At 55.5% G+C, this 14,121-nt stretch overlaps 1 protein-coding gene across 2 annotated transcripts in view; it reads left to right on the top strand.

Moving 5' to 3' along the window:
* The window catches only part of Mast1 (microtubule associated serine/threonine kinase 1), a 28,110-nt gene extending 14,701 nt beyond the window's left edge, over positions 1-13,409 (top strand). For both annotated transcript variants that reach the window (XM_005381034.2, XM_005381035.2), the window contains 16 exons: positions 942-1,027; positions 1,102-1,310; positions 5,560-5,698; positions 5,779-5,911; positions 6,047-6,212; positions 6,286-6,387; positions 6,513-6,635; positions 7,464-7,573; positions 8,215-8,393; positions 8,465-8,712; positions 9,056-9,262; positions 9,663-9,892; positions 10,164-10,286; positions 10,371-10,507; positions 11,802-11,989; positions 12,073-13,409. In XM_005381034.2, the coding sequence (XP_005381091.1) occupies positions 942-1,027; positions 1,102-1,310; positions 5,560-5,698; positions 5,779-5,911; positions 6,047-6,212; positions 6,286-6,387; positions 6,513-6,635; positions 7,464-7,573; positions 8,215-8,393; positions 8,465-8,712; positions 9,056-9,262; positions 9,663-9,892; positions 10,164-10,286; positions 10,371-10,507; positions 11,802-11,989; positions 12,073-13,334 (3,642 nt within the window). In that variant the 3' untranslated portion in view covers positions 13,335-13,409. The remainder of the gene's footprint in view (positions 1-941; positions 1,028-1,101; positions 1,311-5,559; positions 5,699-5,778; positions 5,912-6,046; positions 6,213-6,285; positions 6,388-6,512; positions 6,636-7,463; positions 7,574-8,214; positions 8,394-8,464; positions 8,713-9,055; positions 9,263-9,662; positions 9,893-10,163; positions 10,287-10,370; positions 10,508-11,801; positions 11,990-12,072) is intronic.
* Positions 13,410-14,121: the final 712 nt, after the last annotated feature.

Genomic DNA, 14,121 nt, shown 5'->3' on the forward strand with positions numbered 1-14,121 from the left:
TTCATTCTTTGTAACAGGGGCATAATATTCCTTTGTATGAATGCTCCTTATGTGTTTATTGAAGCAGTTTCCTACAGAAGGACATACAAATGGTTTCCAGTCTTGCCATGAGCAAGGCAGTATACGTGCACACATATGAACAGCACACATTCACAAGCGAGGTTGCTGGGTCAAAAAGAACACACGTTTGCATGACTGACATACATCAGAATGCCTTTCATGAGAGATGTGCTTATTTAGTACTAGTAGTTGAATGTCAAAGGTGAAAGATTTACACGATCAGAAGAGAAACCAGAGTATTAGTTGTTGAATGGAGAGCTGTTGTACTGAGCTACAGCCCCATCCTTTTTTATTTTTCATTTTTAGGCAGGGACTCACTAATCACTAAGTTCCCCACACTGGAGTCAGTCTTGTGATCCTCCTGCCTTGGCCTCCCAAGTACTGGAATTTTGAGCAGACACCACCACACCCAGTGAGATTTTTTTTTCTTGTGTTTTTGAACTCTCACTATAGTTCACATACTTGGCCCATTTTTTTTTCCTCTTCACTTTTTAGATTTCTTGTTATTGATTTCTGGGAACTCTTTATATATGTACGTGGTAGAGTGACTGTGCATTTGCAGGGTTGTTTTGTTTATTTGTTTTGGGTTTAGTTTTTTTGAGACAGGACCTCACTATGTAGTTCAGGCTGGCCATGACCTCACTACTTAGCCCAGGCTGGCCTCAGACTTGTGGCAGTCCTCCTGCTTCAGCCTCCCAAGTGCTGGGATAACAGACATGCATCACCATGCCTAGTTCTTCAAAGCCTGACTTTGTCATTTCCTCACTCTGGCACTTGAAGGAGCCGCTCACCTTCTGTGCCTGAGTTTCTCCATGTGTAAAACGGAGTGAGAGAAGTCCTTCCCATGACGGTGCTGGCGGGGGTCTCTGTGTTTCCCGCAGGGTCGCAGCAGCACCTCCAAGGCCAAGAAGCCCCCTGGGGAGAACGACTTTGACACCATCAAGCTCATCAGCAACGGCGCCTACGGGTGAGCCACCCGGGGCTCTGGCGGGCGGGCAGGCTGGTGTCCCAGAGGTGACGCTGGTCCTGTCCCCTCCGCAGGGCTGTGTACCTGGTGCGGCACCGTGACACGAGGCAGCGCTTTGCCATGAAAAAAATCAACAAGCAGAACCTGATCCTGCGGAACCAGATCCAGCAGGCCTTTGTGGAGCGCGACATCCTCACCTTCGCCGAGAACCCCTTCGTGGTTGGCATGTTCTGCTCCTTTGAGACGCGGCGCCACCTCTGCATGGTCATGGAGTACGTGGAAGGTGCGTGCCTGCCAGGCTGCAGGTGGCCTGGGCACCTGCGGGCTACACAGTGACTGGCTGACTTCTTCTTGCAGACGGGGTCTCACCGTGTAGCTCAGGTGGGCCTTGAGCACCGGGAGATCCTCACGCTTCTGCCTCCCAAGGTCTGGGGTTACAGCAGTGGGCCACCACACTCAGCCCTGTCTCTCTTCCCCGTCTTTTGTTTTGTTTGTTGGATTTTTGAGACAGGGTCTTGCTATGTGTAGTCCAGGCTGGCCTTGAACTCGTGGTGATCCTCCTGCCTCAGCCTCCTGAGTGCTGGGATCCCAGGCGTGTGTGCCACCACGCCCACCTTCTCTTCCTCCTTTCTCCCCATCCAGCCAGGGACCTGTTCACCAGTCAGCCATGTATATTCGTATCTCTCTGCTTTTCATTTCACTCATGCACATCCACCGCCCGGTGACTGGTTACCCGCCAGCCAGCTCCTTCCAGCCGTGGTTACTCACCCATCCCTGAAGCTGTGCACCTGTTTTTTAATTAATTACTAATTAACTATTTTTTCTTTTTTACAGTACTAGGGTTTGAACCCAGTACTGGTACCAAATAAATAAATAAATAAATAAATAAATAAATAAAATTTAAAGCCAGGAGTGGTGGTCCACCCCTGTCATCCCAGCAGTTGGGAGGCTGAGGCAGGATGAACCCAGGCACTCACTCAAGTTGCACAAGAGCTCTATTAGTGAGCTACAGCTCCAGCCTTTTAAAAATATTTATTTATTTATTTATTTGGAGACAGGGTCTCATTATGTAGTTCTGGCTGGCCTTCAACTCATTACTATGTAGCTCAAGCTGGCCTGGAACTCATGATGAACCACCTGCCTCAGCCTCCTGAGTGCTGGGATGACAGGGGTGGACCACCACTCCTGGCTTGAAATTTTATTTACTTATTAATTTACTTACTTACTTACTTGGTACCAGGAATTGAACTCAGGACCTTGCACTTGCTGGGCAGGTGCTTGTGCTGCTGGGCTATAATCCTGCCTGTAAATTTTATAGGGTCTCACTAAGTTGCCCAGGGCCGAGTGTGAACTCATGACCTTCCTGTCCCTATTTCCCAAGTAGGTGGGATTTCAGGCCTATACCCCTGCACCCAGCATCTACCCATACTTTTATTCATTCATCTAAATCTGTATTTTAATATCCATCTCATTCATCTATTTATCTCTCTGTTATCGATCCTCAATCTCTGTTATACTATTCTCTCTTTATCTCTCTCTGTCTCTGTCTCTCTGTCCCGCTCTGTCTGTCTAATAGAAATTGAACCAAAGACCGTCACACTGAGCTATACCCCCTTTCCATTTAGTTACCTTTTTGTTGTTTTTTTTCCGGTACCGGGAATCAAACTCATGACCTCATGCTTGCCAGGCAGGCACTGTGCTGCTGAGCTAAATCCCCAGCCCCCTCATTTAGTTACCTTTTATTTTGAGGCTGGGTCTCAGTAAGTCACTACATTGCCCAAGCTGGGCTCAAAGTTTTGATTCTCCTGCCTCAGCCTTCTCGAGTTCTGGGATGACAGGTGTGTGCCACTATGCCTGGCTACTATCTCTGTATTGTGCTATTATCTATCATTGGTCTTTGTTATATCTATCCTCTATTGGGCCAGGGATATAGCTCAGCAGTACAAGCACCTGCCTGGCAAGTGCAAGGTCCTGAGTTCAATTCTTGGTACCAAAAAAAAAAAAAAAAGCCAGGTGTGGTGGCACACGCCTGTAATCCCAGCATTCAGGAGGCTGAGGCAGGAGGATCACTGCAAGTTCAAGACCAGCCTGGGCTACAAAGTGAGCTCAAGGCCAGCCTGAACTGCATAGCGAGGCCTTGTCTCAAAAAGACAGAAATAAATAAATAAAATATCATCTATGTATTATCTATCTTCCTGTGACACTATCACCTGCCATTTATTTGCTATAGACGGTCTCTAGTATATTTATCCCATTGACTCCACTGACCCTCTATTCTCTCTTTATCATAGCTCACCAGGGCCCTCCCCGAGCCCACAATTCACACACCAGTTTCTCTGTCCGTCCCTTTCTCCATCCATCACCCTGTATTTACCAGGACACTCGTGTGACGTCACAGGGCACAGCTGTGCTGCCCCACGCCTTAGCTAACCTTCCAGTCACTCAGCAAACATCGCTGTGGTCTCCCTTGTACCACCTTCTGCTTTAGGCGCTGCTTACGTTCTGGTCCTCACGGGGGACAGCGAGCACCAGGAGGCTGGAGGAGCTGGCGTGGAGGTGGCCAGCAGGAGCCTCTGCAGGGGCTGTGTTATACGAGGGAAGGTGACCCTGGAATGTGATTTTTTTTTTTTTTTTTTGAGATAGGGTCTCACTATGTAGCCCAACTCACAGCGATCCTCCTGCCTCAGCCTCCTGAGTGTGTGTGGGGGTTACAGGTGTGCCTCACTCTGCCTGGCTGGAATATGGATTTTGAGGAGCAGCAAAGAGCCAGTGGATCTGGAGTCCAATGAAAGATGGGAAAGGAGGATGTGGAGAGGGTGGGCTGGCCGTGCAGGGCCTGTCAGAGCCCAGACGGCGCTGGATTTTATCCCAAATGCAACAGAAGCCACTGGAAGGGTTTAATCCCAGTTGACAGGGTCTGGCTTGTGTTTTATGAAGCTCCATTTGGCTTGGTGTAGTGGCACACACCTGTCATCCCGGCTACCTGGGAGCCTGAGACAGGATTGCAAGTTCAAAGCCAACCTCGGCCAATTAGCGAGGCCTGTCTCAAAAGAAAATTTTAAAAGGGATGGGGGTGTAGCTTAGTGGTAGAGTATTTGCATAGTATGTGTGAGGCCCAGGGTTTCATCCCTGGCACCAAAAACAGAGATCCATTTGACTGCCATGGAGGGCTGGAGACCAGGGTGGTAGAGAGGACTCAACCAGTCCAGTGATGAGGGTGGAACTGAGAGACCTCTTTGGCGAGTGGCGCACTCCAGAGCGCTGTCCGCAGGGCCTCCTGGGCGTGGGCGAGCCCCGGAGTACCATTCACAAGTCACCCCAGCTGGGTGTGGTGGCGCGTGCCCAAAATCTCAGCACTCGGGAGGGTGAGGCAGGAGGATCACTGGAAGTTAGGGGCCAGCCTGGGCTACAGAGTGAGTTGAAGACCAGCCTGAATTACATAGCAAGACCCTGTCTCAAAAAAAAAAAACAAAACACAAGACCTAAAAAAAGTCACCACAGCTGGATTTTCAGCATAAATTGGATATCAGAATTACGGCTAAATGCAGATTCCTGCAGCCTGCCCTCAGAGTCTGAAACCATCTAAATCTAGCTTTTTTAACAAAAGGAAAAAAACAAAGTAATGTATGGATTCATGGGATCAAAAAAATCACCACCACCTTCAGGAATGGCTGTATTCAGGTGCTTTAAACACATATGAATCTTTTATCTCCTGGGACTTCTCTCCGTGCCCTGCATGTATGGGTTTCCTCCAAACTAGTCCTGATGGCCGAGAGTGGTAGTGCACGCCTGTAATCCCAGCACTCAGGAGGCTGAGGCAGGAGGATCATTGGGAGTTCAGATCAGCCTGGGCTAAAAAGTGAGCTCAAGGTCAGCCTGAACTGCATAGCAAGACCCTGTCTCAAAAAGACAAAAAACAAACAAACAAACAAACAAGTCCTGATGTAGATTCCATCTATGAGTTCAGCAATCTTTGTGATAAAAGAACACAAATTCTGAGGGCTACTCTCTGGAATGACCTGCCCTGCTGACTCAGGTACTATACCTGGCAGGAAATCTAGCACTTAGAAGGAAAGTGGGGGAATGGATGTTGGGGAAACTATAATATCAGTGTCGATAGCTCAGTGGTAGCATGCTTGTCTAGCATGCATAAGGCCCTAAATTCAATTCCTAGCACTGCAGAAATAAAACAAGCTGGGTACAGTGGTAAGGTGGTGCACAGTTGTAATTTCAGCACTCTAAGGGGCTGAGGCAGGAGAGTTGCAAGTTCAAGCACAGTCTGGGGTGTGACTTAGCAAGATCCTGTCTCAAAAAGAAAGAAGAGAAAGAAGGAGAGAAAAAGAGAAAAGCCTGGAAAAGGGCAGCTCCCTGAGAGACTGAGGAAGATGGAGGCCGCTCCATGGGCCTCAGTTTTCCCCATCTACAAAATGGGTACAATGGAGCACGATTACTGGTGCTGCAGTTTGTGTCCTATGGTCAGCTTTGGTCCCAGGTTCCTCCCTTCTCATATGACCCTGTCACTGGGCCTGCAGGCGGTGACTGTGCCACCTTGCTGAAGAATATCGGGGCGCTGCCAGTGGAGATGGCCCGCATGTACTTTGCTGAGACGGTGCTGGCACTCGAGTACCTGCACAACTATGGCATTGTGCACCGTGACCTCAAGCCAGACAAGTGAGTTTGACCTCGCCCGTCCCTCCCTGCCCCTGGAAGCCCGAGATGGCCTAGCCCCTGAGACCCGCCTGTGTCTGCAGCCTGCTCATCACCTCCATGGGCCACATCAAGCTCACCGACTTCGGGCTGTCCAAAATGGGGCTCATGAGCCTGACCACCAACCTGTACGAAGGCCACATTGAGAAGGACGCCCGGGAGTTCCTGGACAAGCAGGTGTGTGGTGGGCGTGGGGGTCCCGAGGGTGGAGCCGCCCTGCAGGACCCCGGGGACCCACGCCCTCGGGGGTGGGTGCGGCTGCTGCTGGAGGTCCCCCTGCGGCCAGGGCGCGGGCTGACCACCTGCCCCCAGGTGTGCGGGACCCCTGAGTACATCGCGCCCGAGGTCATCCTGCGCCAGGGCTACGGAAAGCCGGTGGACTGGTGGGCCATGGGGATCACCCTCTACGAGTTCCTGGTGGGCTGCGTGCCCTTCTTTGGGGACACTCCGGAAGAGCTCTTCGGACAGGTCATCAGTGGTACGTGCCTCCTGCGTGGCTGGCCGGGCCCCACAGCCCCCGCAGCCGCCCTTAGCTCCGCGGTGCCTTGCAGATGACATCCTGTGGCCCGAGGGGGACGAGGCGCTGCCCGCAGATGCCCAGCTGCTGATTTCCAGCCTCCTGCAGACCAACCCCCTGGTCCGGCTAGGGGCAGGTGAGGCCGGTGGGTGGGGAGCAGGACACCGTGACCCCCGCCAGCCCGCTTCGGGGCCCTGGGGCAGAAGTCAGCAGGTGACAGACGGGCGGCCATCAACTCTCGCTGCTTCCCTTCTCTCCCAGGCGGCGCCTTTGAGGTCAAGCAGCACAGCTTCTTTCGAGACCTGGACTGGACGGGGCTGCTGAGGCAGAAGGCCGAGTTCATCCCCCATCTGGAGTCGGAGGATGACACCAGCTACTTCGACAGTGAGTGGTGATGGGGCGCGCTGGCGGAAGCTGGGAGGAAATCTGTGGGCACCTGGATGAAGTGGAGGCTGCTGGGGGCGGGGCGTGTGGGCGTGGTCCAGCCTAGGGGCGGGGCTAGAATGAGAACTAGATAAGAGCTGAAAATTAGGTAGGAGCTGCAGGTGTAGCGCAAGCCTCATTTTAGCACTCTGGGAGGCCGATGGCAGAGGATTACAAGTTCGAGTCCAGCCTAGGTAACTTAGTGAGACCCTGTCTTAAAATACAGAGTTTTAAAAAGGGTTGGAGATGTAGCTCCGTGGAAAGGCAGGCCCTGAAATCAATCCTCAATACCGCGGGGCGTGATGGCGCACACCTGTAATCCCAGCACTCGGGAGGCTGAGGCAGGAGGATCGGTGCAAGTTCGAGGCCAGCCTGGGCTACAAAGTGAGCTCAAGACCAGCCTGAACTGCGTAGTGAGACCCTGTCTCAAAAAGACAAAAAAAAAAAAAAAAAAAATCCTCAATACCATGCGTGTGCGTGCACACACACAAACGTGCGCTCATGTGAACCAGGAGGCACTGAGGTGAGTTAGGAGTGCAGCCTGAACAGTTCAAAGACAGCCCTGGGCTGGACCAAGAAGACAAGTCGGGGCTTGGAGCTGTGGGTGGAATCTGAGGGCGTGGCCTCTCTGGGGCGGAGCTAGGCAAAGGGCCTGGGACCAGGGCTGGGGTCGGAGCCTGAGCTCCTTGGAGCAGGAGGCGGAGACGCGGCCTGAGCTGCAGGCCTGGCCGGACCCGGTCCTGCTCCGAGGTGTTGTCGCCCACAGTCAAGGCCTGCACCCCTCCCCAGCCCGCTCCGACAGGTATCACCACGTGAACTCCTATGATGAGGATGACACGACGGAGGAGGAACCCGTGGAGATCCGGCAGTTCTCCTCCTGCTCCCCGCGTTTCAGCAAGGTGGGGCCAGGCTGGGCTAGGGCTGGCGAGGTTGTGAGGAGCAGATAGAGGTGACAGGTGACAGCAGGGTCCCAAGGCCCCAGGTCTCCTACTGGATGGACCGTTGCTGAGGAAGGGGAGTCAGGGATGGTGACTTGGGGAGACAGGATGAGGGCTTGAGGGACAGGTCCTCGGCACTGAGAGGAGTAACTGGAACCTGGAGGGTCATGCCAAGGCCTACCCCGGCGTGGGGCTAGGTCTTGACCTGGAAGAACCAGGGCATACCCCAACATTCCGGGAGGCCAAGGAGGACTGCAAGTTTGAGTCTCACCTAGGTAATTTTTGATTCAAAATAAAAAACATCTAAAAGAAAGGGCTGGGGATGTAGCTCGGGGCGAAGGCTCTGGGTTGCATCCCAGCATCAAAGAAAAAAAAAAGGGGACAGGGAATGGGGCCGAGCTGAGCAAGGGGTTGCTTTGAGGAGCTTTGGGGAGGGACGCGGGCCGCCCGGGAGCGGGGCCTGGGAAGATGGGTGGGCTAGGTGGCTGGGGCGGGACCTAGCTGATAGGCGGGCCTCGAGTCACCCCGGCTGAGCGTGGTTTGGCGGGTCCCGGGTCAGGAAGCTGACTAGGTCTAGAGCAAAGGCAGGACCCCTCTTGCAGGTATACAGCAGCATGGAGCAGCTGTCGCAGCACGAGCCCAAGACCCCGGTAGCGGCAGCAGGGGGCAGTAAGCGGGAGCCAAGCACCAAGGGCCCGGAGGAGAAGGTGGCCGGCAAGCGGGAGGGGCTGGGCGGCCTGACCCTACGCGAGAAGACCTGGAGAGGGGGCTCCCCCGAGATGTGAGCAGGGCAGGGTGGGGATGGGGGCGGGGCGCGGGGGCGTGTCTCCGCTGACCACGCCCCCTCCGCAGTAAGCGCTTCTCCGCGTCGGAGGCCAGTTTCCTGGAGGGCGAGGCCAGCCCGCCCCTGGGCGCCCGTCGCCGGTTCTCCGCGCTGCTGGAACCTAGCCGCTTCAACGTCCCGCAGGAAGATGAAGATGAGGCCCGGCTGCGCAGGCCGCCCCGGCCCGGCTCTGATCTTCCAGGCTCACTGGAGGCGCGGGCGTCCAAAGAGGGGGCTCCAGGGGAAGGCGCCCCCAGTGCCGGGGACTCAGAGGCCAGTGAGTCCCGCCTTCTGTGCCTTTCCCAGTTCCCCAGTGGCGATATCTTCAGCGCAAACCGAGGCTAGTGCCCTTTATAAAAGATCTCATATGCTATTGGCATACCAACGTGAGACCTCATTAACATCAGAAACACCCACGTGCCACCCCGGAGAGGGACATGCACCGCACGCACTGAGGCCTTCCTCCTTTGTATCGCAAGCGACTCCCAATGCTCTGCCCTGATGCAATTCACAACCCAGCTGCTGAAGGACATGCGTGGGACGAGCATTTTGGGCAAAGGGACAGCATGCTGGAAGTCCCTGGCGGTAGACCGACCCCTAACCCACCTACTTTCTTGCAGTTGAACGCCCACGTCCAGGTGACCTCTGCCCACCCTCAAAGGAAGGGGACCCATCAGGTCCTAGGGCCACCAATGACCTAGTTCTGCGCCGGGCGCGGCACCAGCAGCTGTCAGGGGACCCGGCAGTAGAGAAGCGGCCTTCTCGAACCGGGGGCAAAGTCATCAAGTCAGCTTCAGCCACTGCCCTGTCTGTCATGATTCCTGCAGGTAATGCTGGGCCCTGACCATCAGGAAAAGGAATGCCCAATTTTGAGCCAGGTCAGGCCAAAGAAAATACTATGTGAAGCCGGGCATGGTGGCGCACGCCTGTAATCCCAGCACTCAGGAGGCTGAGGCAGGAGGATCGTTGCGAGTTCAAAGCCAGCCTGGGCTACAAAGTGAGCTCAAGGCCAGCCTGAACTGCATAGTGAGACCCTGTCTCAAAAAGACAAAAAAAAGAAAGAAAGACAGAAAAAGAAAATACTATGTTTTCCTAGCCCACAGTGATTGATTCCAGGAGCGACCAGTGAAAATCTGCTGTGGGACTTTCACGCGGGAGGAGGGAGGAGCAGATACTCGGGCACTATGTGTGGGTGGTCCTGACATCTGACCATGGCTCTGTCTGCAGTGGACCCGCATGGAAGTTCACCCCTTGCTAGTCCTATGTCCCCACGATCGCTCTCCTCCAACCCCTCCTCGAGGGACTCCTCACCCAGTCGGGACTACTCCCCAGCTGTCAGTGGGCTCCGCTCCCCCATCACCATCCAACGATCAGGCAAGAAGTACGGCTTCACACTTCGAGCCATCCGCGTCTACATGGGTGACTCGGATGTCTACAGCGTTCAGCACATTGTTTGGGTAAGCACTCCCTCCTGGGGCTTGTAGTCACGGGTGAGGAGTAGACAAGGACCTCAGGATGAGGGATAGTTCAAGTTCTGAAGCTACGCAGCATGAGTGAAATTCTTTTGTGACTCCCTCTTTCACCTACCTCTCCACCCCTCGGTTTCCTCATCTGTAAAATGGGGAGGAAAAATGCCTCTTTGGTAAAGTGTCATGAAGACTCTAGTGCAGGCCAAGCCAGGTGTGTGGCACATAAGCTTATTACCAATCCTGCTACCCTTGTCCCCAGCACGTGGAGGAAGGGGGTCCTGCCCAAGAAGCAGGGCTCTGTGCGGGAGACCTCATCACTCACGTGAACGGGGAACCTGTGCATGGCATGGTACATCCTGAGGTCGTGGAGCTGATCCTTAAGGTGAGAGCAGAGAGGGAGAAATGGGTGGAAGGCGGCCGGGTTTTAGGCGGCCCCTGAAAAGCATTCCTTCCCTTCTTCCCCCAGAGCGGCAACAAGGTGGCAGTGACCACCACACCTTTTGAAAATACTTCCATCCGCATTGGACCCGCAAGACGCAGCAGCTACAAGGCCAAAATGGCAAGGCGGAACAAGAGGCCCTCTGCCAAGGAAGGCCAGGAGAGGTGGGCGGGGCCCCAAGCAGTCAGGCTCTAAGCAGTGGGCGGGGCCAAGGCGGCAGAGGCCCGGGGGAGGGCCACAGAAAGGCAGGGACCAAAGAGTTAAGAGGAGCTGGAAAAGTGCAAGGAGTCAGGACAGGAAGCTGTGCCCATCTTTTTTTTTTGGTCTTTTTAAGACAGGGTTTCGCTGTGCACTTGCTGGCCTTGAACTCATTTTGTAGCTGAGGCTGGCCTCGAACTCACAACGATCCTCCTGCCTCAGCCTCCCGAGTGCTGGGATTACAGGAAATGAGCCACCACGCCCAGCTGCATCTTCTAAGCCAAGCAGAAAGCACTGTGGGCGGGTGGGCAGTAGATGTGGAGTCGTGGGAGGAGTGAGTCCAGTCACAGGTCCTGCCCTGTTAGATGTGTTTGGACAGCCTGGGAGGGGTAGCCTAAGAGATCTCTATCAGGAATGACTGTGCCCGGCAAGACTGAAGTAGTCATGCTTGGCTCAAGGACAGCATGCATCCTGATAAGTGCGCTGCTATTTCCTGCTTGTTCAAACATCACAGAGTGAGCTTTCACACCTCAGGGCTGTGACACACTTTCATGGGGCTATTGTGTACAGTATATGTGGCTTTCCCTGAGCCAAATGTCTTTCTGTGCTGCGCGCCTGTAATTTCCTTACCGATCGGAGGAGGTAGGGGAGGAAGATGGGATCCAAAGGGTGTTTGGTTTTATATATCGTTGTTGGGTTCTGGGGAAGAAACCCAGGGCCTCCTGCGTGTGAAGCCAGCGCTCCTGCGCTGTACACCCCAGCCTCAAGGGTGTTGTTTTGGTCAGTGGGTTTGGCCTGGACACCAAGTGGGGATCTGAATGAGATGAGCCCGCTAAGGCTGTCGAGTGAGTCAATCCTAAGAGTGGGTTGTAGCAGAAGGAGGGGCTAGGCAAGTGGGGAGGCAGAGGAGTTGGTTTGTTTGGGTTGGTGTGTCTAGCTTCACCGGGGAATGTCCAGAATGGATGGGAGGAGCAAAGTGGGACTGGGCTCTGGGAAGTTCTTTCTGCCTTGATTTATAGATTGTAGCTAACCTGGGCCTGGTGGAGATGCCTGTTATCTTAGCATGGGGGAGGCAGGAGGATCGCTGTGAGTTCGAGGCCAGCCTGAACTTTATAGCAAGACCCTGTCTCAAAAAAGGGGGGGGGGGCTGTAGCTAAAAGAGGTGGGCGGTTACAGGGGCTGTCTTGCCCCCCAGAAGTGGGAGGAGCCGGGAGCTCTGGAGGCTGCTCAAGGGTTAAGTGGCCATCTCCCTGTCCACAGCAAGAAGCGCAGCTCCCTCTTCCGGAAGATCACGAAGCAGTCGAACCTACTGCACACGAGCCGCTCGCTGTCGTCACTGAACCGCTCGCTGTCGTCCAGCGACAGCCTCCCGGGCTCCCCGACGCATGGGTTACCAGCGCGCTCGCCCACGCACAGCTATCGGTCCACGCCGGACTCCGCCTACCTAGGTAGCTCTGCACCGGGCATCGTGTGGCACGGGGTGGCAATGTCTGGGGACCTCCCTGAGCCGCACGCCCCCTCTGGCCCGCAGGTGCCTCGTCTCAGAGCAGCTCACCCGCCTCGAGCACGCCTAACTCTCCGGCGTCGTCTGCGTCGCACCACATCCGGCCCAGCACGCTGCATGGGTTGTCGCCCAAGCTGCACCGCCAGTACCGCTCTGCACGCTGCAAATCGGCTGGCAACATCCCGCTGTCGCCGCTGGCGCACACGCCGTCCCCGACGCAGGCGTCACCGCCCCCGTTGCCAGGCCACACGGTGGGCAGCTCACACACCACGCAGAGTTTCCCAGCCAAGCTGCACTCGTCGCCGCCCGTCGTGCGCCCGCGCCCCAAGAGCGCAGAGCCCCCGCGCTCGCCGTTGCTCAAGCGCGTGCAGTCAGCGGAGAAGCTGGGTGCTTCGCTAGGTGCCGACAAGAAGGGCGCGCTGCGCAAGCACAGCCTAGAGGTTGGCCACCCCGACTTCCGCAAGGATTTCCATGGGGAGCTGGCGCTGCACAGCCTAGCAGAGTCCGACGGCGAGACCCCGCCTACCGAGGGACCTGGCGCCACGCGGCAGGTAGCAATGCGCCGCCTGGGCCGCCAAGAGTCGCCCCTGAGTCTAGGTGCGGACCCGCAGCCAGATGGCACCCCTAGGCAGGGGTCCTCGAGCAAGGACAGGGAGTCCCCTGGTGGCGGGGCCGAGGCCTGCACACCACCCCGCACTACGGCCCTTGGTGCCCGGACCCTGGAGCGGGACGCGGGCTGCACGCGACACCAGGGCGTGCAGACAGAGGACGGCGCGGGCGGGATGGCCAGGGCTGTGGCTAAGGCGGCCCTGAGCCCAGTACAGGAGCACGAGACCGGCCGGCGCAGCAGCTCGGGCGAGGCCTGCGTGCCCCCGGTACCCATTGTAGTAGAGCCTGCACGGCCTGGGGTCAAAACCGTGGCACCCCAACCTCCAGGCATGGACCCCAAGGCACTGCCAGAACCTGCGACCCAGGCAACGGTGGCACCCGAGGCCCCACGGGGCCGGGAGCGCTGGGTGCTGGAGGTGGTGGAGGAGCGGACCACGCTGAGTGGACCCCGCTCCAAGCCCACTTCCCCCAAGCTCTCCCCGGAACCCCAGGCCCCGACACCAGCCCCTACAAAGAATGCACCCAGCAGCACTGCAGGGTCCCCAGCGCCACCCACTTCCCTTCTGGTCCCCAGCACCAAACCTGATGCAACCATCAGCTCCCGGGGCCCTGCTGAAGCTACGCCTCCAGTAGGCTTGACCAAAAAAGGGGTTTCCAGCTCTGCACCCCCAGGCCCATAGCCAAGGAGCCCACTGGTCCTTCTGTACAGCCACCTGTATACATTGTACACATATAAATAAAGTGCGTCCATACTGCGTGAGTTTTCAGGGCACACTTTCTTCCCTGGCAAGTCAAAGCATCAAGTGTACCTGTGTCCATGCCCCTGGACTGGTTAGGAGAGGAGAGGTAGGTTCCTAGGATCCTGAACTTCTAGTTTGTTACCTTTCACTTGCTGTCCCTAGCCCTTAAGAACAACCAAGGAAGGCAAGAGTGGTGGCTGCAATCCCAGCACTCCGGGAGGCTGAGGCAAGAGAATCTCAAATTTGAGTCCAGCGTGGGTAACTAAGCAATTTAATGAGGCCATGTCTTGGGGAAGGAAAAAAAAAAGTCTGGAAATATAGTTCCATGTGAAGGCCCTGGGTTCAGTCCCCAGCCCAAACAAAACAAAGCAATAGAAAGTAAAGGTTGCACACTGATCTGTATCCCACACCCGCTGGAAGAAACATTAACAGCTTCATTCACCAATTTCCTTTTTCCTCAATAGTCTTGAGTGGTACATGATATGGTTCACATTTTGCAGATGAATGGGCTGAATCACAGACAGGCTAAGGCACAGAAGGTCATACAAGGAGGGGATGACTTGGAATTCAAACGCAAGTCCAGGGCCGCGCGTGGTGGCGCATGCCTATAATCCTAGCACTCCGGAGGCTGAGGCAGGAGGATCGTGGCAAGTTCAAAACCAGCCTGGGCTACAAAGTGAGCTCAAGGCCAGCCTGAACTGCATAGTGAGACCCTGTCTCAAAAAGC

The sequence above is a fragment of the Chinchilla lanigera genome, unplaced genomic scaffold (assembly GCF_000276665.1).
Source record: "Chinchilla lanigera isolate Chin_1 unplaced genomic scaffold, ChiLan1.0 scaffold00014, whole genome shotgun sequence".
Lineage (NCBI taxonomy): Eukaryota > Metazoa > Chordata > Mammalia > Rodentia > Chinchillidae > Chinchilla > Chinchilla lanigera.